At 39.3% G+C, this 24556-nt stretch overlaps 3 protein-coding genes across 4 annotated transcripts in view; 1 reads left to right on the forward strand and 2 right to left on the reverse strand.

Moving 5' to 3' along the window:
* Positions 1-12133, reverse strand: part of LOC146572014 (venom factor-like) — a 38890-nt gene extending 26757 nt beyond the window's left edge. Inside the window, exons 1-20 of the mRNA XM_085276028.1 lie at positions 11997-12133; positions 11890-11907; positions 11736-11771; positions 10557-10595; positions 10058-10247; positions 9181-9346; positions 8858-8928; positions 8534-8625; positions 8056-8138; positions 7880-7967; positions 6869-6971; positions 5657-5771; positions 4666-4781; positions 4421-4564; positions 4047-4259; positions 2678-2881; positions 2215-2370; positions 1971-2100; positions 1192-1260; positions 588-863 (exon numbers count right to left, since the gene is read on the reverse strand). Of these exons, the coding sequence (XP_085132154.1) occupies positions 588-863; positions 1192-1260; positions 1971-2100; positions 2215-2370; positions 2678-2881; positions 4047-4259; positions 4421-4564; positions 4666-4781; positions 5657-5771; positions 6869-6971; positions 7880-7967; positions 8056-8138; positions 8534-8625; positions 8858-8928; positions 9181-9346; positions 10058-10247; positions 10557-10595; positions 11736-11771; positions 11890-11907; positions 11997-12076 (2389 nt within the window). The 5' untranslated portion in view covers positions 12077-12133. The remainder of the gene's footprint in view (positions 1-587; positions 864-1191; positions 1261-1970; positions 2101-2214; positions 2371-2677; positions 2882-4046; positions 4260-4420; positions 4565-4665; positions 4782-5656; positions 5772-6868; positions 6972-7879; positions 7968-8055; positions 8139-8533; positions 8626-8857; positions 8929-9180; positions 9347-10057; positions 10248-10556; positions 10596-11735; positions 11772-11889; positions 11908-11996) is intronic.
* Positions 12134-15459: 3326 nt separating this feature from the next.
* Positions 15460-20410, reverse strand: yju2b (YJU2 splicing factor homolog B). 2 transcript variants are annotated; one of them, XM_085276046.1, is made up of 10 exons: positions 20295-20410; positions 19562-19611; positions 19397-19450; positions 19224-19306; positions 18653-18708; positions 18492-18552; positions 18185-18327; positions 17755-17927; positions 16409-16547; positions 15460-16280 (listed from the first exon to the last, which is right to left on the reverse strand). In XM_085276046.1, the coding sequence occupies exons 2-10, from the start codon at positions 19562-19564 to the stop codon at positions 15787-15789; spliced, it is 1206 nt and encodes a 401-aa protein (XP_085132172.1). In that variant the 5' UTR covers positions 19565-19611; positions 20295-20410; the 3' UTR covers positions 15460-15786. The 2 variants fall into 2 exon arrangements, with proteins under 2 accessions (XP_085132172.1, XP_085132173.1); XM_085276047.1 differs by having other exon boundaries at positions 20302-20392.
* LOC146572016 (transcription factor IIIA-like) lies at positions 20350-21970 on the forward strand. Its single transcript, XM_085276045.1, has one exon. It carries the CDS (start codon positions 20354-20356, stop codon positions 21569-21571), a length of 1218 nt encoding a protein of 405 aa, XP_085132171.1. The 5' UTR covers positions 20350-20353; the 3' UTR covers positions 21572-21970.
* Positions 21971-24556: the final 2586 nt, after the last annotated feature.

Consider the following 24556-nt stretch of genomic DNA (forward strand, 5'->3'; position numbering starts at 1 on the left):
ATGCACATAGTGTTTTAGACAACACCCAGCAGATTGTTAATCAAACAATCAAGATGTGATTAAAGTATAAGCGTTTAGCTTTTACTGGTGTTGACTACATCCATAGTTATTATTGGAGAAATTAGTGAAATGTTTTTTTGTTTCTTTTTTTTACATAATAAATAAAATGTTTCTGTAGAACATGAGGTGCTCTTAAACTCCAAAAATCTATTGGCGATCTCAGTAGATGGAGCAGGAGATGCCTTCTGCCCTGATCAGAGAGTTTCAGTGCTGTGAGTAAAAGAGGACAAAATGCCGCAACTGGCGCTCCACAGGAAAACAGTAAATGTCAAGCAGACTGTTTTCCTAAGAAGCAGCTCCCAGTAAGCTAGCAGAGGTCAATGTCCTTAAACTGATTTGAGAGGACCCAAAGTTTTAGATTTGTGCCAAATCTAGAAATGTCTTTAAATAATAATATGAACTATTTTTGATTAACTATTTTATTGTTATACTGCTAAATTTTAAATTAAATGTAAAAAGCTTTGACATATCAAGCTAAAATCAAAGATATGAATGCCAAATTGATGAGAAAGAAGTATAGAAATTACTGAAGTTCTCTTGCGAGAGATGTATTCTCCGATGTGGCATAATAATGTGAGCAGCAGTGGTGGTGGGAACAGGTGTTGTAGTGGGTGATGGTGTCGTAGGAATCTCTGTATTAAACGGCTGGTCCCTCAATGTGGCGCAGCAATAGCGGAACGCCCGGATGCACTCCCATCCCTCAGTGATGTAGAGGGAGCGTCGTGTGCAAGAGTACGGCATCGGGATCTCCCGAAGGCCATCTTTACAGCAACGATACTGCAGCTTCTCCTTGTAGTGACTCTCTGGAGGCAGAGGGGTGGAAGAGAGGTAAGCAGCAGGGTCAGCACCAGTTGTATGATACTCTGTATTTTGCCATTTCTATGTTAATGAAATGCCAAATTCTAAATGTCTAAAAGTGCGTATAATAAAATTGTTGATAATGTTGCCCTGCATCTGCTGTTTAACCATAACATTTAATGAAATTCACCTTCTCTTAACTTAATTATTTATTTGATGCCATAAATTTCACACTAATGTTACAAGGTGGAAAAGCATAGAAAGCAGAGTTAAACTGCAGGCACAATTTATACGAGCTAATCTCAGCTGACTAAAAAAACAGACAGCACTCACCCAGCTGTGCTTTACGTCGCAGCAGTTCAGCAGAGCGCCGCCTTCTGGCATTGCCTGGACACTGCATGGCTGGGGGAAGAAGAGTAGAATAACACTATTAATCTTTGTATACATAATCAGGGTTTAAGGTGGGATTTGTGAAGTGTTGAGACATCTGGCATGGTGGTGTAACACAGGGAGAAGAATAAGATGCGCAACTGCACTGAGGTTTACTGCTTTGTATGGGTTTAATTCAATTCATCAAGACATATAAGGGGACAGATTGGCTTAAATATAAACGGATGCCTGCTACACTTAATGTAAAAAACTGAAACTACTTGCCAGTTATACCCTAATTTCAAAACAACTGTGACATTGTTTAAAATAAACATAAAAATGCAATGATTTGCATTTTTCATTGTGAATAAAATATGGGTTTATGTGATTTCCAAATCATTGCACTGAATTTTTATGTACATTTAGCTAAATGTCCAAGTTTTTATGGGACCGGATTTGTATAAATCTTAGTTTTAAGTCAGTTTTAGTATACTAACTTTTAGCTAAACCCATGCCTAATAGAAAGCACTGTAATATACAGCACTGTAATAGACAGCACTGTAATAGACAGCACTGTAATATACACCATGATGGCCCAAGTGATGAGCAGATTGTAGAAGAAATGGCCTTAGTAGATGTAGAAAGGTCTGATTTGCGGCAGAAACATGGTCTTCAGCTGCTATAAAGGTAAAGAGGGACTAAAAAGTTTAAACTTTCCACAGATGCTCCATGCTGATAGATACCTTTCCTATTTGGGGTTTGAAAGCCACGGCTGGAGGAGAAAAGCAGTCCTGCATCTTGAAATACCCCATTGGCATCTCGGCCTCCCCCTCGTGTGCAACCAATATCACCGTGCTCGACCACATCCCAAATCTGAGCAGAGGGTTCCATTAACAAAAGGTGAAAGGACTTCTGCATTGCAATTGTCTTTTTCAGTCTATTATCAATATTATAAAACAGAAATTTTCCAAATCCAAAAAAGCACACCTTCTTTTGCGTAAGTCTGTCCCTGCTGAGAAGATACACAGCGTTGTCCACGGCCACCAGGCTGACCTTTGCCCCCGGGTCACCTCTTATCTTAAAGCGAAACATCTTCCCAGGAAGGTAGTCTCTGGGTGCGCCGTCCACTGGCCCCACTGTGAGCTATAGCAGAGAATGAAAGCAAAAAAACCCAAAAACACACAAACAGAACCATAAAAGACTAAAGAAAAGAAAAAAAAAACTTTTGTTTGTTGGTTTTCTTGTTATCAGAAACATTTAAGAATGCAATAAAATCATAATTTAAGACTAGTTTAATAATGGTTAATGAACACACCCGGAGTAACTGGGGGTTCAGTGTCACGCCCAAGGATACTCTGACACGCAGACTGAAGGTGGCAGGGTTTAACCACCAACCCTCCAGCTGGTAAACACTGTACCTTCTGAGTGAGTGAGAGAGCTGAGGACTCACCCCTCCTCCAAGACAGGAATCCACCACATCTATCCAGAGGGAGTCGGACACCACCTCCTCTGTGTCCATCCAGGGAATAGTGTAATACGCCACAATACGAAACGATGGCATCATGTCTGGTGTTACCATCAGCCCGATGCTGGTGACCAGCTGACCAGTTATATCCATGCGCCCGGCTTGTATGATTTTTCCTTTACTGAGAATCTGAGAATCACACACACACACACACACACACACACACACATATTTAGTGTATCGAGGAAGTATTCAAAGTGCTTCACTTTTCACTTTTATTTTGTCGTGTTATTTTAAAATGGATTACATTTATTTTTCACCTTAAACTTCTAAACACAACACTCTATTATTAAAAGATGAAAATATATATATATAAAACGTATACAAAGGTAATTCCAGCCTTCGCCATGCCATTTAGAATTGAGCTCAAGTGCATCCTGATTACACTCATCATCCGACAGATTGTCCTGTTGTAAATTTCTTAGATTTTTGCATATTTATCACACTTTTTTATTGCCTCTATCAGTTTGAATAGGGTTACAAAACCATTTCTAAGGCATTACGACTCCAGTGAACCACAATGAGAGCCATTATCCGTAAATGGATAAAACTTGAAACAGTAAAGAACCTTCCCAGGAGTGGTTGGCCTCAACAACTCAGCATCAACGGCTCATCTGTGAGGTTACAAACAAAGCTAGAACAACATATAAAGAACTGCAGGTCTCACTTACTTCAGTCATATTCAGTGTTGATTCATCAATAAGAAACACACTGAGCGATAATGGCATCCATGGGACAGTTCAAATGAGAAAACTACTGCTGACCAAAAAGAACACAAAGGTTCATCTCACATTTGGATTCACAAGACAAAATGTGAGTGCTGTTGCATCTGGTATAAAGCTAGCACAGCATCAAACAGTCATGGTGGTAGTGTGATGGTCTGGGCCTGCTTTGCTGCTTCAGGACCTGGATGACTTGATGGAGCCATGAATTATACAAGACTTTCCTGAAGGAAAATGTCTGACCATCAGTTTATTTCCTGAAGCTCACGAGCACTTGGGTTTTGCAAAAGGACTATAATATGAAACAGATGAAGTCCACCCCCAAAGACTCAAAAAAAAGAGGTTTTGGAATGGCTTCATCAAAGTACGACCTTGCCATTCATGCTTGAAAGCGGAAGAAGACGGCTGTAGTGATATATTTTTTCTTGATAGATAGATAGATAGATAGATAGATAGATAGATATTTGTATTTGCTTTATCTTTGACTGTGTGTTTTATTTTTTATTTTTGTGGACAGCTGATTGTCCCACATTCTTTTTTATGTTCACGTGTATTAGAACATGTCAGCTCACCAGGTAGGTGATAAATTTGATGAATCCTCTGAACGACTCATCTGCAGGACTGACTGTGAGCTTCACGGACAGTCTTTCTCCTAAAGACACTGTGGTAGTTCCTGTGGAGACATGCAGGTAGTTCTTTTCATGGTCATGGGTGCTGTAGGAATAAACAGTGAACTGCTGCTTTGCCTGCTGCTCTGGTCTCAAGCCATCCTGTGCTGTTTCAGCCTGCAAAAGAGGAACAAACAAGTAGAAAAGAAAAAAGTATTAAACTAAGACCAATACCTGTAGCTAGAAATGTAACTAACTTATTAGCCTTCATGACTTTAAAAAAAAAAAAAAGATCACACACACAGGTAGAATCAGTGAGGTAGAACAGTCATACTAACAATGATGGTTTGTGGTTGATCATTCTTGGGCATGTTGATGGCAGCTCTGGTGGTTCCGGAGGGCACGAATAATGGGGTGTCCAGCAAGTTCAGCTTAACCAGGACGTTACGAGCCATGGAACCATCATGGTGGCTCACCTGAATCTGGAAAAGATTGCTCTATCTTTTTAGATGCTCACTACAATATTTATTTGAACTTCAATAATTAATTCAAATAGAATGAAAATGCAGAGAATGACCCTTACTGTGAAGTCAAAAGGCAGGCCTGGCTTGAAGTACTTTGGTATGTTTTGGAACAATAAGACGTAGGGAGATTCCACAATTTTAATGCCAGACTTCTCGGCCTCAACCAGATCACTTCCTGTAATGATCATCAAACAATCCAAAAAATATATATATATAAATAACCACTGACGTAATTAATGTTGTGAACAGAGAATCTAGCCTGCATCAGACTAGTGACATGTCCAGGGTGTACCCCACCTCTCACTCTATGATAGCTGGTTCTAGCCCCCCTACGCCCCTGATAAGAATTAGTAAAAGAGAAAGGATAGATGCATGGTGGAACACAGAATCAAAAGGTTCTTGGAGAAAAGAGTTCTGTGCAGTGTGGAGGTGCACTAAAGGTGAACCATTTCATGTCCATTTTCAGTTATTGTTGCTTGAGCTGTTAGTTAGTACTGCAGCAGATAAACAGGATTTTGCTTTTCAGCATTTTAACTGTTTCCCCCCAGCAGCAGCAACATGACCTACATTTCCAAATAATATGATACTAAAGAGAGTCAAAGGTTTTGATTACTTTGGTTTATCCAGAATGCTAAAGGGCATGTTGATACAATTCAGAGCGTAAGTTGCGTCAGTTTGGAGTTTCACAGCAGACATTATTGATCCTGGCGAGCAGTGGTTAATTACAACACACCGGAGAGTTTGATCTTACTAGGCTATCAGAAAAGGAGCAAGGCAAAGTTGACAAGCTGATCATCAACTAATGTGAGTAGATAAAGCAGTTACAAAGCCAACTTAACACCATGTCCAAAATTCTGAGTTAGTTGCATTAGAAAGCACACGAAATTAATCTGCTCATTTACAGCACATTTTATCGTTGTGTTAGATTTGCAGGATTTTAAATGTGCTTATTTTATTTTATTTTTTTTATTTATTGTTTTATTTATTTGTGGTTCAAAATGTTGACTTTCTTTAGTTTGTCTGAAATTCTGGCTCACACTTCATGTTTACCTGTCTTGGTGAGCACAGAGGCCTTGACATACACAGAGTTCCCGATCAAAGATCGAATGTTGGGGTAAGCACTTTTGATCTCCTCCATGCTCAGTGTAACAGTTCCACCATCAAGCTGCATGAAGAGAAACAGTCATGACAACACATTTAGCAGCTATAAAGGCCATTTAGCCTACCCAGTATGTAAAATTATTAATATAAACTCTTGGCTCAAGCACCTCTTTACAGCCACTATGCTTTATGAAGACATTTGGCAAGGATGCTTCATCAGCAAGCTATTGTCTGTACACAGAGTACGCAAACTTCATACATCAAAGAAATATTTGAAATTTAGTTGAAGCAAAGACTTTGGTGGTTTCTTTGTTTGTTTGGGGGGGGTTATAAGAACTTTTTTAAGTTCTTATAAATTACTATTTTTGTTCTCCAGCTGCACTCACACCGTATGTTTGAGTCCCATGGCTCTCATCAACTTCCTTTTTAAAACTACTTGCAACTATTTTGCATATAGATAAAAATGACTTAAGCATTGCGGTTTATGGAATAAGCCGGTATGGTCTGAGTCACCCAGCCCTAGTGACCAGTATGTGACCGCACTGAGTTGTCTGCAAATACTTCCCATTTGCTTTCTGAGTCGTAGTAAAACTTGTAAAAGTGCAACACAAACCAAAGACAGAGAATGCTATCTTGAGAGCAGAAGTTGTGTCTTCCAGTTAGCATTACTCTGTTCAGAGTTTCACTACTGCTAGGTGAGTAGGTTTTTGCAGGTGAGCTATTGTCTTTCACATGACCTGCAAGCAACCAAAGCAGTCACACAGAGATTTTTCAAATAGCAGGCCCAGGGGTCACTGGCTGGTCTCCAGGCCCATGTTACTGGGGCTTTAACAACTGATTTCACAGTGAATGCCACCAACCACTCACACCTGATTAAAGCATAGATATGTTATCCTTGCAACAGGTGGTTGCCAGATATGATGCTGCAGGCCTGTGTGACTAAGGCCTAAGTGTTATTAACAGAAGTAGCTGCTAACAGTGTCTCTTTTTGTCACCTTTTTTTTTTTTTACTGTCCCAGTATGGTTGTTTAACACCAGAGCTAAACAAAAATAATAGATAAGTAAAAGGAAGCAAATAAGCACATTAATTTTGACATAGATCTGAAATACAGAGGCCAAAATCTACAGCCATAGTAATGTAAACGTTTAGAGTAAACTTACATCTGACACCTGCTTCACTGAAGGTAATCTTATCATTTCTTTATTGAGCTTGACTCCAAACACAACATAAGCTGTCCCCTGGACTGGCTCTCCATACAGGTACCTGAAACACAGTCCTCAAAACAGTTATCCACCAGTCAATGGTGTGTTTATAATACCTATCTAACAGTTCCCAAGCCAAATGAAGCCAACACAGAAAATGCAGTTGCTCTAATGACCTCTTGGACAGACAGTAAAAAACATGGACGTAACGTCTGGGTCAGAAAAACTAAGGCATTGCAGATGAGCCTTAAATATGTATTTTGAAGCCCCAACGTGCTGCTTCAGAGAAAATACAAAGTCCAGAAAATGATGACCATGAATGTTCTTATGGCTAAGAATGTCATTACATTTGTATTTTTAAATTCTAGAGTCTGTTTACAGGGTAGGACATCATTTCTAAGGAAGAGTTTAGAAGAGTTTATACTCAACTCAGCCCAAGATTAAATAAAATAACCTAAAATTCATTGTGATGGAAATAACATTTCATCATTATCATCATCATTTATTTATATAGCACTTTAAAACACACCTGGTAGACCAAAATGCTGTACAATACAAATATAAATATAATAATAGAAAGCAGAAACCAGACATAGCAATAAAATTAATAAAAATGTCAGTTATCCACAGAGTTAAAAGCCAGGGAATAAAAATAGGTTTTTAATAAGGACTTAAAAACTGGAACTGATGAAGCCTGTCTAATATGGAGAGGAAGGTTATTCCAAAGCATCGGCGCTGCGACAGACAACGCTTGGTCTCCTCTAAGTTTCAGCCGTGACTTTGGGACCGAAAGCAACAACTGCTCAGCTGTCCGAAGGGAACGAGTGGGGACACGGGGCTTCAACAAGTCAGACAAATAAACAGGTTTCAATAGCATTGAAAGGCTAGGATTTAGTTAGAGACTAAATATGACCAAAGGATGTCACAAGTAAGAGAGTTTGTTGGTGTGTTTAAGTGTAATAAACAAACCTGGCTGAGATTTCTACTACCAGTTCACTGTCATCCAAGCTAAGGAAGGTCTTCTTGGGTGTTAAGGTAACATTGAAGGCAGGAAGCACTAAAAAAGAAACATTACAATGAATGTGACATTCAGAAAACACAGGGAAAGATATTATTCATTTGATTAGCATAATAACTCCACCTACCATATTTCTTCACCTGAAACTGAGAGGTGAAAGTGTTCTCCTCCCAGTGGTCAAACCTTGCTTTAATAATCCATGTTCCTTCACTATAAGACATAAATGTTGCTCAACACCCAACGCACTGTTCATCCCAACAATGTAAAGGTCAAATAAAATGTCTTTGCTTTTGTTCTTCTCTTTCCTAACTGAGATTCTAACATTCTGCCATGTTGTTCGTCTTGCTGACTCGCTGCACATATTAAGCAGCAAACAGGTACTCTGTGTGCCACCCAGTCAGCATTTGTAAGATACTCTAAAATCTAAACTGGTGCAGGTGGTGGCCTAAAGTAACCATGTGCATGAGATAAAATCATACTGGAATGATGACTTCCTAAAAATTTGATAAGACGACTTAGAAGCCAAGAATCTATCAAACATCTGTGTTAAACTTTCACACAGCTTGTAATATAACGAAATAGTTACCAAATGAGTCGATACTTACTTGACGTATTCAGAGAGTGGAAATGTTTCTGAAAAGATCCCATCAACAGCCCTGGTCCTGGAGACCTGTTTAACCACCACACCATCTGGATTCTATAACACAGAAACTACGTCAGCATTTGAGCTGATACATTCAGTACATGACAGGGTTATCACCAAAATACTGCCAGAATCCAGTTTCTACAAAAGCTACCAAGTTATGTAGCTACAGGACAATCCCTCTTGTACTGTCACATGGATGGTTTTAACATCTTTTGGCACAACCATTTTATATTTCAGCATTCACAAAAAAAATTTTTATATTTGCAATCAATGGTTTGTTCACCTCAATATCTATTTCGATGGAGTTGTTGAAGGCCCTAAAGGTTGGAGAAGACACAAAGGCTCGAAGTCGAACTGGAGACGAAAGGAAAAGAAAGTGGACATTTCTTTTAAATCAGTCAAACAAAATTATTATTTATGATCTTTGCTACTGGAAACGTTTTAGCAACCACTATCACTATCATCTCAAAATAGTCCTTAACAAATACGCTATTTAAGATTCAACCTGAAAACTATCTCGTCTAGTCATGTTATAGTTGTTTTAATTGTTCGCATCTTTATTTTGAAGTTTTCTTTGAAGTTTTAATGAATATCTTCTGTTCTCACCGGTATCTCCTGGGTTGTAGATGGGTTTGTCTGTCTGGATAAAGATGTACCCAGAGTGAAAGGTTACCATCAATAGCCTCTTCTCAACGTGGAAACCTCCAAAGGTCACTTTCAAATTCACCAATTTCTTCTTCTTTTCTTCGCGATTCAGTAAATCAGAGGAAAGCTGCGATGAGATGTGATTGTGATATAGAAGACAGTTACTCTCAAAAGCTGCTCTCAGTCAGTGAATTTTATCAGTATTTTATTTCTAATTTCTTTCATTCACTTTGACTTTAGCATTTATTTCAATTTGAAACAGTTTGGATTACATTCTGTCAACCAGAATGTCAAAGATGATTTTGCTCAGGATCCATTACAGTTGACAGGTTACTACAATGTGTGAAGTACAGAAAGACAGTTATGTTGGCACTGGTTGCCTGTACGGCACAAGGTAGTGAGAACCTAAATTAACTGAGAAGTCAAGGAAGTTCACAAACATTCATATCCAAGACAAGCTGTACAAATTAATCTCGTTCCACAACAAACTGACTCTCAGGGGGACAAATTCTTGGGAATTTTAGGAGGGGCAACGTCTTACCATCACATTAGCTCACTGGTGCTTTGACTGGATGAGCTAACAATAAATAAATATGAGCGAAGGCGGCTGCATGCAACAATGAGAATGACTTCTTTTTATTTTAAGAAAAAACAATCAACATCTAAGATTTTGCACTTCTCCTTTTGTAACTGTTTGAGGCTATTTAGTGAACATCATATCACAAATAGTTCACACATTTTTCAGATGTAGGTTAGTAGCTTCCGATAAATGACACTTGTGCACGTATCCTCTGTTTGAGTTGAATGGGTAACCTTAAATATGAGCTTGCTGAGTCACCTGTATAGGCTTGAGGGTGCTGAATCCATTTGCCTGATTTAGTGTGACTGAGTCCTGTAATAACGTGACAGCCTCGTTGAAGTTCTGGATCACGATGGAGACAGCAATGGGGTCAGACACACTATCAGCCTGTAAGTAGATGTTCTCATCGCTGTCTGTCCTCAGCACATCTGGAGCCAGCAGAACGAACCTGGAGGAGAGCAACAAAACATGGATTTCAGTAATACTACTGTCACCAGTGGTTCAGTCTTTATTGTGGCTACTGCAGCACCACTGTTATACAATTTCAGCACTCCTATGTTACTCTGGTGAACAATTCTAGCAAAAAACCAATTTCATTTTGAACCGACAAGCCAAAGCATGAAATATGAATATCTAACAGAGTAATAAAATAAAAAAATAAAAAAAACAAATAAAGATAGAACACACTTTGGTAAACATAATATACAATTTGGTTTGACTGATGTATTAAGAGAAGGCATTTGGTGAGCATCTGTACCTTGGTGAAGGATTAATTGTTTTCTGTGGTTTTTCTTTCCTACAAATGAAGAGGAAACGTATTAATTTCAGTCATCACATAGTGCTGCTAACTGAGACTCGGATAAAACATATTTTGCACATATAACAATGTACGGCTCATGACACTGCATTTTTCTATTCATCTTCAGTGTGGGAACATTTACTTATGTAATACCAAGTACCATATTTGTTGCATGAGATTTTGTGAGATTTTGAGACGTCTGCATCAGCAGCGGGATTTTTTTCTTAAATAAAAAACCTAATTAAAAATGAATTGTACAAAATTCATTTTAAGAAATAAGATAAGATAAGATAAGATAAGATAAGATAAGATAAGATAAGATAAGATAAACCTTTATTAGTCCCACAGGTGGGAAATTGTTTGGTCACGGCAGAAAGTACAAGTTTAAGATCAGTAAAAGTTAAGAAAAGCACAATAGAATAGGATAAGAAAAAATAGAATAACACACTATACAACAAGAATAAAATACTTTATACAATAGAATAAAGTGCTCTACAAAATAGAATAAAATTCTTTGTCATAGTAGGAAAAACTGTACTTGGTAATATTGCAAATCAGTTACAATTGTGTATGGGATGTGTGTGTGTGTGTGTCAGCACATGTGCTCATCTGCAGAAACCATGTTATAAATAAACTGCACAAAACATATGCCACATGCAGCAAATATGATACAAATTTAAACTGATATACAGTATTTCATTTCTTCTTCTTCTTTAAATGTCACCAGGTTCAATAAACTCTTTTCAAACAATGCAAATTTTTGGCAATTATTTCAGACTGGCTTAACAGGGTTACAATTAAAACGGAGAGGGGATAATGACATGCAAGTTGCAATAACAAATGTAAAAAACAAATGAATAAGAAACAGCATGCCTTAATGATATTTTTAAAAGGGACATAAGAAATTCTCAATCATTATAGCAGAAAAGGCCACACAAAACCATGATGAGAATATGTTTGATAAGGAAATGAGAGCAAATATCCAAAGATTGAGGGTAATAAATATGAATTGATATTTTAAAATACATGTTAAAGAAAAACAGTGAATCAACACATCTTAATTTCTTAACTTATTCCTTTTTTTAGTTTATGCATATTTTGCTTTCTGTTAGGCCGAATCCATCAAAGGTTACTTACTCATGAAGATGCCAGTATCGGTCAATTGGTACAAATCTGGGGATGAGATTCAAAAACAATAACTGAAGCTACCAGAGGCTTAACCTTGTCTGTACTATATGATTCTTGCTCACAGACCTCCTGTGTAAGCATGTTTGTGCACACACATACATACCTGTCCCTCCATGGATGCCTGTAAAGATCACAGCACGATTATTATACAAAACCTCAAAGATGTAATGTCCAACACACAGCAGGTACTGAGTAAGTAAAGCCTCTTACCTCCTAGAATGGTCAAATTGTCCATTTGAGTTGCAGAAAAGTACAAGGAATAAAATGTTGTGTAGCTTCAGTCGAACCATAACGATTGTCTTGGAGTTTCTGTGGACTATGGCTACCAGTCAGTCACCTAATTTGAGAGACCCAAAAACTACTGTAGTCAATAGAAAGGGGAGGGATGTAGCTGCTGATCAATAAAACAAACTATAGACTTGTTTGGCAAAGAATGATGGGGAGGTCTTAACCAGGGCAAAGGGTCATTTTGTTTTTAGTTCACTTATTTTACTTACTAACATGACGAATGAAGCTCAGCTGGAAGTTGCAGTAGCACAAACCGTGCATTTCATTGTCAACTGAATGTGCACGCAGCAGTCATGTGGTAATGAAGAAAATGTGTAAAGTTGTTGTATTATTTGTGACTGACACAGCACTGGCTTGGCTTTCTTGTTATCTGTGTCTGTTTTTTTCAAGCAACTGGTGGGTGGACCTGACCCAGTTTCAGATTTTGGCCCCATTGGGATCACCCATTTAAGCTGCATGCAGATGTCACATATCAACTCCTATCAGGTTTAAACTCAATGAAGAACCCAAATCACAGGCTCATCTGGTGGGCTTTCTTTCAGTCTGACAATTTGGACATTCAGCATATCAAAGATAATGTCATGGCAGATGCTTTGTCCCGTGTCCCTCAGGCATTTGTCACAGCTGTATCATTAATATGCTTTGTACTAGTTCCTCTTCAGTATTCCTTCCTCTGCTAGGATCCAAGACAGCTGAGTCTGGAGATGGAAGCGGTTTGAGCATATATCAACATGCTTGGCAGTGAGATTGATTATGAATAAAAAATCTGTAAAATGCATATGTTACATGTGTTAGGTTTATTTATAATGTCAATACAGGGAGTGCAGAATTATTAGGCAAATGAGTATTTTGTCCACATCATCCTCTCCATGCATGTTGTCTTACTCCAAGCTGTATAGGCTCGAAAGCCTACTACCAATTAAGCATATTAGTGTGATGTGCATCTCTGTAATGAGAAGGGGTGTGGTCTAATGACATCAACACCCTATATCAGGTGTGCATAATTATTAGGCAACATCCTTTCCTTTGGCAAAATGGGTCAAAAGAAGGACTTGACAGGCTCAGAAAAGTCAAAAATAGTGAGATATCTTGCAGAGGGATGCAGCAGTCTCAAAATTGCAAAGCTTCTGAAGTATGATCATCGAACAATCAAGCGTTTCATTCAAAATAGTCAACAGGGTCGCAAGAAGCGTGTGGAAAAAACCAAGGAGCAAAATAACTGCCCATGAACTGAGAAAAGTCAAGCGTGCAGCTGCCAAGATGCCACTTGCCACCAGTTTGGCCATATTTCAGAGCTGCAACATCACTGGAGTGCCCAAAAGCACAAGGTGTGCAATACTCAGAGACATGGCCAAGGTAAGAAAGGCTGAAAGACGACCACCACTGAACAAGACACACAAGCTGAAACGTCAAGACTGGGCCAAGAAATATCTCAAGACTGGTTTTTCTAAGGTTTTATGGACTGATGAAATGAGAGTGAGTCTTGATGGACCAGATGGATGGGCCCGTGGCTGGATTGGTAAAGGGCAGAGAGCTCCAGTCCGACTCAGACGCCAGCAAGGTGGAGGTGGAGTACTGGTTTGGGCTGGTATCATCAAAGATGAGCTTGTGGGGCCTTTTCGGGTTGAGGATGGAGTCAAGCTCAACTCCCAGTCCTACTGCCAGTTTCTGGAAGACACCTTCTTCAAGCAGTGGTACAGGAAGAAGTCTGCATCCTTCAAGAAAAACATGATTTTCATGCAGGACAATGCTCCATCACACGCGTCCAAGTACTCCACAGCGTGGCTGGCAAGAAAGGGTATAAAAGAAGAAAAACTAATGACATGGCCTCCTTGTTCACCTGATCTGAACCCCATTGAGAACCTGTGGTCCATCATCAAATGTGAGATTTACAAGGAGGGAAAACAGTACACCTCTCTGAACAGTGTCTGGGAGGCTGTGGTTGCTGCTGCACGCAATGTTGATGGTGAACAGATCAAAACACTGACAGAATCCATGGATGGCAGGCTTTTGAGTGTCCTTGCAAAGAAAGGTGGCTATATTGGTCGCTGATTTGTTTTTGTTTTGTTTTTGAATGTCAGAAATGTATATTTGTGAATGTGGAGATGTTATATTGGTTTCACTGGTAAAAATAAATAATTGAAATGGGTATATATTTGTTTTTTGTTAAGTTGCCTAATAATTATGCACAGTAATAGTCACCTGCACACACAGATATCCCCCTAAAATAGCTAAAACTAAAAACTACTTCCAAAAACATTCAGCTTTGATATTAATGAGTTTTTTGGGTTCATTGAGAACATGGTTGTTGTTCAATAATAGAATTATTCCTCAAAAATACAACTTGCCTAATAATTCTGCACTCCCTGTAGTTGTCCAGGTTTGTAGGAACTGTTTTATGGAAATGAGCAGGTCAGGCTAAGACGCTCTATAAAGAAGCCCTGCCAGGACCTCCTTTCTTTTCCTAATGGGTGCTGCTTGGTTAACAAAGCATTTTGGTTTTTGGTGTTGGCACATGCTCACTCATACACCAACGCTTTCAGACATGGCATGCATATGCTGACAATTACTCAAGCTTTTTTTTTAAGTTTCTTTATTTCATGAAAGTATTTAACAACCTCCCAAGTCTACATATGGTCTCACACCTCATTGACATATACTTTGAATCTGCTGCTAAGGGGTTTTTTTACACTGCTGTAATTGCAGCTACTAGAGCAGCAAACTGATCTGGGTGTTTATCACCAAAGATAAATCAATAAAATTAATTGCTTTTCAATCTGGCAATAAACTACAGGGATTTCACCACAGCGCCTACATTAACCTTTAATGTTGAAATGTATCCACTTTAAAGCTTCAGAGCGCCAATGTGCAGCTGTCACTTTAAAAATAAACTCCAATACTGAGAATTAGCGATAAAATAATGATCTACAAATAATTACTTTCCACTTTGCAGGTTAAATCCTAAGAGCAATGATTTTCTGCAGTATTCATTTCCTATGTTATTGCAACAGTGTTCTGTTTCTTATATTCTTTATTCATTTGTAATCCCTGTTTCATCATCATCTGATAACATCAACGATTGGAGTAGGCAGCGCTCATAGAGATCATTTTGTGCCCCTTTTTGTGTGAGTGCACACAAAGTCTGAATCAGAAAACCTGGCTGGTAACCACACTTGTGACTGTGATTATCTTCAGCTGGGATTTGTAAAGCCAGCCGAAGTAAAAGGACCGGCTGTGTTGAAGCTCCTTTGCAGTAAACCCCTCAGGCCTGTGATAAAAATGAACTTTGCATCTGGTACAAGTTATTCTACTGTGGATGGATAATTTCAACACTTTGAGCCAACATACTGAACTAAAATTTAAACAAAAATGCAGCAATACTAGATGAAGCAGTTGACATTTAATTTTACAAGCTTTTTGGCTGTTTTATTACTGGGACACATGTTTGGGAATCTGAGGGATGTAGATTAGATAACCAAATACCATATGCTGGGTCAAGTTCTAAACATTTTTTCCAACACATTCACACATGACACTGTAATCTGCAGGCCACACAGATCTTAAAGATGAATGCAGCACTATTACTTCAGCAGATAAAAGAAGCATATGTTAGACGTCTGCAGCTGTGACAAATATCTACAGTTTGTTTTTATCTCCATTTTTCTTGTGACTCTTCACTGAAAACACAAAGTGTCCCATTTATCATTCAGTCTCACTGTCCAGACTCTGAATCCGAGTCACTGTAGTCTGCCACCAGAGATGTGACTCCTCCTGAGCATTTACTCTGGTCCTCCACCTTTCCATTTGTCAGTTTTTTGTCTGCTTCCTCTGTAGGTCTGATATGTACTTCCTTGAAACCATCACCATTTGTCTCATTCTGAACCATTTGTTCCGATACTATACATGGGGTTTCCACTGTGGGTGTGGCCAATGAAATGTCCCCATCGCTTGTGCTGACATCATGGTGTGACTTTCTGCGGGTGATGGTGGCACACTGTTCAGTCTTGTTTCCAGACTGTGATGTCCGTTTGCGGATTAAAGGACTGTGTGAGGAACCCAGGGCTTTGGCCACAGCTATTTCTTTCCCTTGGAGTCCAAGCTTATGGAGCAGGCTGCCTGCAGCACCACCTGGTGGTGTTGACGCAGAGTTAAACCATGAACGAGAGGCGATCTCCTTCCTTTTGCTCTGCTGTTTGTCCTCATATGCTAATCGGAAATGAGGAGAAAATGATGCAGAAATTGTAAAGGATTTCAGACATTTTCAAAGTGAGACGGTAAATAATTCACTATACGCTCTTTAAATTTATATACTTGTGACAAAATATGTTGCTTACAGTCAGGTGCCTGGTAGGTAAGTAGTGCTGCCAGTTTCTTATCCTCCTCCTTCTCTGGTAACAGTGGGATGGATAAGTTGGTTCTCATCCTCACCGCATTATCCTTCTCCTCCTGATCAGCCAGAACTTTCTTCTCTTCCTATACAGCCAAGCAACACGACAAGGAAGACATTGTATGAAACTTTTAATTTTGTCATTAAAATCCAGAGCTTGAAGGAAAATTTGAAAACAAAATCCAGTCACACAGGCCTAGAGACTAGGTAGTAGCTGCCTGGCAACCACCAAATACAGGAATGTGTATTCCCTGACCAGCTGAGAGTACTATAGGTTGACTCCTGTTGGTCTGTGCAACACCGTACACTTCAAACAAGTGTAAGCTGTTGCACTGAAAACCTGTCTGTGATTACTTCAGTCAGTAGCAGATTGCCACAGTCAGCCATGGTTTATAGGAAAGGCGCAGACTTATGTATAAGCATTCGCCAACTAGCAGTAGTAAAACACCCCAAAGTGTCATGCAAACTGGAAATGAAGCTTGTTTACCTTTACAGTAAAAGTTGTGTCCTTTGAAACATGCTGGCTTCAGCAGTGGGGCACAAATTTTGTTTTAACAATGAAAACTGTCAATTTTAAAGTTCTGTGGGACAGTGGGCAATCCTACAAACTATGAGCACTAAAGTTTGTACAGCACCCGCTTTCTGGACAACTTTACAGTGACAGCCAGAAACCCACAGCAACCAGCCAGAGAACGAACATTTTGGTCCTGATGTCCAGAGGCTGCCTGGTGGGGTCGCTGACAGACGTCTAGGCCCGTGATAACACAAAGGTATGTAAAAGGATGAGTAAAAGACTATTACAGAGAGTGTTGAGGAAAATGCAGTTACATGCATATTTTATTTTCACTAGCAGTAGTTTAGGTCTTTAATGTGAATATCAGTTCACAGACACGTGACTAAAATAAATGAAGAAAATGCTTGATTTTTTTGAAAACACACAAAAGAAAATATGAAAAGTGCCGCTGTAGGGGGCAACAAGATTTAGCTTTTCATTTGAAACATGCTATATTCTATGCATTATAAATTAACACAGCAGACATTAAAGTTTTACTGGCATGTGTTGTATTTTTCTTTTGAAATGTGTAATGACTGAGTGAAAATATAATAATAATTTACAATGGTGTACTTTATTTTATAATGTCTTAATGTTTTCTGCAAGCAAAGGGTGTCATTCCAGCCACCGACCTTAATTTTAGGCCTGAGTGAAACATTTAGAAAATGTTACTTCTGAATGTCTAAGCAAATGAGAAAAGTAGTATTACTGCAATGGCCAAAAGGATGTCAATATCTTACTCTGAATTTCCTACGGAGGGTGCTGTTGAGCTGGAAGTCATCCTTCTTCCCGGCCTGATAGTCCTGGATCTCTGACAGAGACGGCAGAGCCTTTTTTAGCTTCTCCTTGTCTTTCCCACCGTGGTCCAGTTTGTACATGGCATCCGTCTCCAGCTTCTCCTTCTCTGCCCGCTCTGTCCAAAGAGGAACAAGGAAAGTTACATTGTATCGAGTAGCAACAAACAAGCACTTTTTTTGTAAAAATGACATCAGATTACATCAAGTATTCAAACAACCATTTGTGGAGATGTCTTTTGATGTGATATGTGCTGTCTATATGATTCTGTCCAACACAGAAAAATGATTATTTTGTGCATAATATTTACACACAGTGCAGGTAAGAGCACTGACCAAACCATTTATTTGTTTGTAAAAGCCACAACTGTGTTACCTGTAGTGAGAATCTGTTCATTCTCAGCCATGTCCCAGCGCTCCTCCTTCCTGCGAGCCCCGCTTACTATGACATAGTCACAAGTGGCTGGGTCTGTCTGCATCTCAATGTAGTTCACACAGAGATGGCACTTCATCCGAAATCTGGTTAAGGAAACAAGATTTTAATTCGAGGACAGCTTCAAGATGAATTTTACTGTGATACTGTAAAGTGCAGCATACAAACACACACGTTTATAGTTCTGATTTAAAGTTTGCACAACAGCAAAAGCTTTTTCTTTTAACAGCTGACCTGATCCCCCGTTTACCTGTAAATTGGCGTGGTGTAATAGTTCCCCACTTTCTTCTTCTCCGCGTTGTACCGAACCCCTGTGCAAACAACACATCAGTGTTGTGGAAATGAAAAGCAGGACTGATTGTACCTCAAAAAAAATGATACAATCTTATCATTCATTCATTCCAAACTTACCCATGCCAATGTGATTTTTGCAGCCATCACACCAGATGTTGTAAGGCATCTCAAACCTTGATGGAACCAAAATAGATCATTAAAACATGTAATTTGGGTGAGTTTTAAAGAAAAACCCTTATATACAAAAGCTCCAGGTTCTGTTCAATGTTTCTGCCATTAAAAGGAAACGCTTTATTTTAATAGATTCACCATTTGGCTATTTTCTGTAATTTAACACAAAAATGATAATAAGTTATTATAAAACAATAAAATTAAATCCATACAATTCTAGACAGAAAAAAGCTAAAGCTGGAGAAAAAGCCAAACAAAAATGAATACTAATCAAAAACACACAAAACTCTAATAACTATATAATACACATATACACGTACATGTATCATTTTTCTTATTTTTAATCATATGGTGATGGTGGTGGTAGAATATCATTCATGAAGCCACAGCTATACTGTGGCGTCTGTCATTTGAATGTACAAATATTTTTGTGGACGGTAACTCATACAAGACTGAAAATGTAATAATTTCCCATCTCCGGCCTCAGTTCATTACTACTCTACAAGTGTGCACTAACCTGATAATGAGGATGCCCTGGGACAGTTTCCGGGCTCTCTCACGCAGGGCGTGGGTCTTATGGTAGCCGTTGAGGGATCCATGCTAAAGATAACGAATGATAAAAATGTAAGCCGTGCAAAAAAGTAAAATTAAAACAACTGACACCCATAAAGTTTGTGTGATCTAACATACCTTGGCCGGATCAAAATCTGGAGGATAATACTTGTTTGTTCCCTTTCTTTCACCCTGTCAAGAAAACAATGCAGAAGACTTTATTAATAAAGAATACAAACTATTATTCTTTAGCTAGTATTTCCAATTGTGTGCATCCCTGGAAACAGCTGAATTAAAGCTTACCATTGTGACAACTGGAACGCTGCCCCAGGAGTGAACTCACTCCTTTTCACCTGACAAAAAAAGAAGGTCAGTCATTGACACCACACTGTAACAGTAAGGTTAATGTACCTTTCATTGTAGCAATTTAAGCGCCCTCCTTAATTATTTTTAAGAATATTTGAAAAGTATCCTGTAAGTTAGGAAACATACTGATTTCGCAAGGAACACATAGCTTTGCATATGTTATCGTAGTTTCTTCTAAACCACAGACAGCATAAAACACCGCACCTCGCTACCTAATATTTCAAAAGCTGGTGAAACTGATTTCATCTGAAAGCACGTTGAAACAAATAGCCCAGTAATCTTTTAACAAACAGCTAAAGACAAAATGAAGCTCTGATTCGGATGTATAACAAAAGAAACCAACTGTCTTCGAAGCGCAAAACGTCGAAATTAGTTTGTTAAAGAGCACGTGAACACTGAAAGCATTTCTGTTACACTAGTGTCGTGTACATTAAACACTATATCAAAGGGTATTTTGACAAATTGCTGGAGAGGATGAGCTATCGCAAGCTGGCCGAAGGCTACGTAGCCTTAGCAAAGCTAGCTTGCTACTTAATGTTAGCGCCTGCTACTAGCGTGAATGAGAAGAACGTGAACACAAAAACATCCATAAATAAAAAATCACTGCAGTGACATTTGAAAGATCCAACAGCTGTGATTACTCGTGGACGAAAATCTAAGGTATACTCACAAACAACCTTGGAACTGCCGTTTGTACTGCTGCTGCACAACAACAACATCAGAGGGTTGATGGGTAATGAAGACGTAATTTCCTGGCATCGGAAGTGGCGTCACGTCGAAAAGCCCTCTGGGAAGCGCCGGTATCGGGAGAAAAAACGTGTTTTTGAGCGAGCTAAAAACAATTCGCCTGTCAATGCCGCAGAAATGGAAGCGAAAGTGGACTCATACAAACGTTATATCTGTTCGTTTAGCGGCTGCTCGGCTGCCTACAACAAACAGTGGAAACTGGACGCTCACTTGTGTAAGCACACGGGGGTGAAGCCTTACTCGTGCGAGCGCGACGGCTGCAGTAAGGCGTTCTGTAGTAAGTACCACCTAGCGAGGCACGAGCTCAGTCACAGCGGAGAGAAGCCTTTCCGGTGCACCGTGGACGGCTGCGCGGAGGCCTTCACCACCAACGCAAACCGGGCCCGACACATCGGCCGCATCCACTGCCTGGAGCCGAGGAAATACGTCTGCAGGTTTGAGGGCTGCGGCCTCGAGTTCAAGAAGAACAAACAGCTCAAATCTCACATGTGTGAGCAGCACACTCAGCTGCCCCCTTATCAGTGCACTTATGAAGGCTGCCAGATGCGATTCAGCTTCCCCAGCAAACTGAAGCGTCACGAGAAGGTCCACAGAGGGTACCCCTGCAAAGAGGAGAGCTGTGTCTTCACGGGGAAGACCTGGACCGAGTACCTGAAGCACAGGAAGGAGCAGCATAGAGTCACCCTGAAGTGTGAGCAGTGTAGCCGAGTGTTCAGGGACACCTGGTTTCTGCAGCAGCATCAGCACATCCACTCTGAAATGAGAGTGGTCCTCAAATGTCCCAGGGATACCTGTGACAGGTCGTTCACCACTGCCTTCAACCTGCAGAGCCACATCAGCTCCTTCCACGAGGAGCACCGACCCTTCGTCTGCACCCATGCCGGCTGTGGGAAGACGTTCGCCATGAACCAGAGCCTCCAGCGTCACAGCGTCGTCCACGACCCACAGAGGAAGAAGCTGAAGAAGCCAAGAGCCAAAAGATCTCTTGCTTCGAGGTTAAGCGGTTACTGTGAAACAAAGAGAGTGGTCTACAAAATGCAACCCGAACATGCAGCGCATAGACAGTCTTCACAAGAGAAAGCTGACCAGCCTGGCCCTTTTGAGCTGGTGTCTCTCCTACAGGACGCATCCTTGCTGTGCAGCCCTGCTGTGGACAGGCAGGGACTTACAAACACCCTGGCTACACCATTATCAGTGTAGCGTCAAATGAAGAGGAGCACCCCAGTTTTGTGTGGACAGCAGGCACTTTTAACAGAGCATTTATAATATATATTATTTGTGACATGGTTGTTGGGAGTCTTGGTGTTGAACACTGGTCATTGGTTGATTCATTATAATTTACAGTCTTTCGGAAAGGGAATTCAGAATGAAGAAGTGGAACGTGATCCTGGTTGTCTGTCCTCTGGGTTATGTCCGCTGCAGTGTTTCATTGTAGAAAAACATTACACTGTTTTGTTTTTCCCCAGAGCCATTCAGTTATTTATGTTTGGTGTTTGTATTTAAGAAAATATTTTTTTTTACTGTATAAAACTTGAAAAAATGTGATGGGTGTTTTGTTACTACATAATGACAGTATTTCAATAAAACCTGTGGAATGTATTTGTTTTTCTTGAGTGCTCTTATATGTTCATTTAAATAAGTGGGTCATAATATAACCTGTCCAGGAGTTCAGTACAACTAAAATGCAGAGCTCGGTGTTGACATTTATCTGTTGGTAATTCAAGTCTTAAGACTAATAATAAAACAGTCTTCAAATCCTTTGAACTCAGGGTTCGTACGGGTGCTTGAAATCCTTGAAAATGCTTGAATTTCAATGTTGTCTTTTCAAGGTTTGAAAAGTGCTTGAATTTCAGATGTGGTGGAAAAATGTGCCGTGTTGACCAATCAAAAATGATATGGCAACATGTGGCATCTGGTTGTTTGGGAAGAGGGGGAAGTTTTAGGAGTGACCGGCGAGAGAGAGAGAGAGCAAGAGTTTTGAAACCTGAGAGATTTGTGACGTTTACCGTGTTTGGAGTCTCTTTTAGTGTGTTGTCTTGTGTGGTTAGTGTGTAGTGTAGTCGTCGTTTTGTTTTGTGTGTCAGTTCTACTAGTGAACGTCACAGTTGCTGCCTTAAAGCCACCAAAGGCAGATTGCAGTGTAAACGCTGAGTGACACACCTGCTGTCAGACCTGCAGGTTTATCCCTGTGCTGTTCTCATCTGTGTTATAGTGGACACAGACTATTTTTTGGAGTTGCATAAATAATTTGTGTGCCTTCTTCTTTGATGTAGAACACCTGATTGTTCTGTAAATAGTTTTAAATGGTTATATAAAAAACGTCTGAGCCTTGGCTGCATTTTTAGGTAAATAGTACCATATAACTTTGTTGTTTGCAAAACTTGTGCACATTTTTAAAAAATGTACAGTTTCTATTTGCATTTCAAGTTATGAAAATGATTCGTTAAACATGCTTGTGGTTTTTACAGTCAAAAATATCACTTTCTACTCATGTTTTATGCACAATATTTACATATTTACAGTATGTCAAAATGAGTAAATAACAGATTGGCAAGATAAACAGTTTTTAAAGGTGAAACATAGAGGCCAAAAGTAGTCAGAAACGGCCAATTATTCCCTGGACCCCAGAGGGTTAGACGCTAAAAGCAAAGTTGTCACCAAGTACTTTTTATATTTGTGTGTATTGCAGCTTTTTTGAGTATTAACTTGGTGCCTTTGGGTGAAATAATGGTAATATGAGGGACCGATCCATATGGTCACAAAGAATAGTCACTTGTTTCTGTGCTACCAAAGTTTCATTCAAACTGTTTATCGTCAGCACCGACACATTAAACTACTTAAACATTATAAATGTCTTCAAGCTCACACTGAGGCCTGTGGGGCACTATCAGCCGCTCAGACAGTTCACACATTTATGTGTGTTTGTATATGAATATTTCATACTTTAAGGCTGCCTGTTTGTTTAAGGGAGATGAACAAAATACATTAGAATTCTACATAATAATATGACAGATGATAAATTCAATAGATTTTAAGTTTAAGCTTGTGCATTCTTAAAGTCTTATATGTTGAATTGAACTATGTGATGTGTTCAAAGCCTCCCAGTCAGTGCTGTTCTCCATGCCTGTCTGACTGTACATGATGTTATTAGCACAAACACTTTAAAGGTGATCATTTAGGACTTCAGCAATAATACAGACAGCAATGTAGTTAGCAATAAAACAGTTTTATTGGGAATTAACTTTAAAAACAAACAAACATCTGTCTCCTATTTTCTGTCACACAGGAAAGAATTTCTCATCAATATCTGATGAGAAGACTTATTTATTTCTCTTTGGGGGGGTTTTCAACAGGAGAAGAATATCTAACAAGTTGATTTGTTCACATCTTAATTTTTAAGTGAAATGTGCATTTTGAGTTTATACACTATGTATATAAGGCGCCCGTCCTTTTGCAGTATTTTTGTGTGGTGTGTTTTTCTGTCTTAACAAAAGGGGATCAAAGGTATTTAAGTTCACCTGGGATGATTTGTTTTAATTTTCACATGGTCTTACAGAAGTGATGCGAATTGAAACATGCACTTTTTTGAAGGGGGGGGGGGGTGCTGGAAAAAAGCTTGAAAAGGGACCTTGAAAGTGCTTAAATATGTACTTGAATTTCACCCTGTGAACTGCAGCATAATCTAAAACACTAAATTTTTCACAGTGATGATAACAGTGGTATTTATTTGGAAATAATGTCTTGCTGTTTAGCATTTTTGTTCACATCCCAGTCTTTAAAGAGTTTAGGAATGAAAACGAAACTTTCACCCTGACACTACATGGCTAAACATAACAATAAAAACATCTGGACACACCTGTCTATAAAATACAATAAATGAATTATATTCCGTTTTGCTTTAGAAGTGTTTCTAAGTTTCAGTTGTGTGCAGGTATCCCAGAAGTCTTAAAAATATATTAATTACATCTAATAATAAAAAGCCTTGAGTACTAATTTGTTTAAAAGGCTTTGCATCGTGATGCAACTTTGGTGCTCTACAGTTCCAGCTTTTTTTTCTATGTGAAAACCGATTACATTCTCTAACTTCAAAGTCTAAAAACCAGCTTAAAGATGGTAAAGTGCCACAGAAAAGGCCTTGAGGATGATGAAGATCTTGCTCACCGACCTGAATGTCAGTCTGCAGAA

This window comes from Mchenga conophoros, linkage group LG6 (genome assembly GCF_057382185.1).
Source record: "Mchenga conophoros isolate Kocher_MC1m ecotype Shallow Benthic linkage group LG6, M_conophoros_male_GT1.1, whole genome shotgun sequence".
NCBI lineage: Eukaryota > Metazoa > Chordata > Actinopteri > Cichliformes > Cichlidae > Mchenga > Mchenga conophoros.

What these genes read in the sequence shown, in the direction of transcription:
- yju2b (XM_085276046.1), bottom strand. An exon ending in CAGATTTTGATCCGGCCAAG is followed by an intron (nt 19,307 to 19,396) that starts GTATGTTAGATC and finishes CGTTATCTTTAG; the next exon opens with CATGGATCCCTCAACGGCTA. An exon ending in TACACCACGCCAATTTACAG is followed by an intron (nt 18,328 to 18,491) that starts GTAAACGGGGGA and finishes TTCCTTAACCAG; the next exon opens with ATTTCGGATGAAGTGCCATC.
- LOC146572016 (XM_085276045.1), top strand. Translation starts at nt 20,354, where the DNA reads ATGGGTAATGAAGACGTAATTTCCTGGCATCGGAAGTGGCGTCACGTC.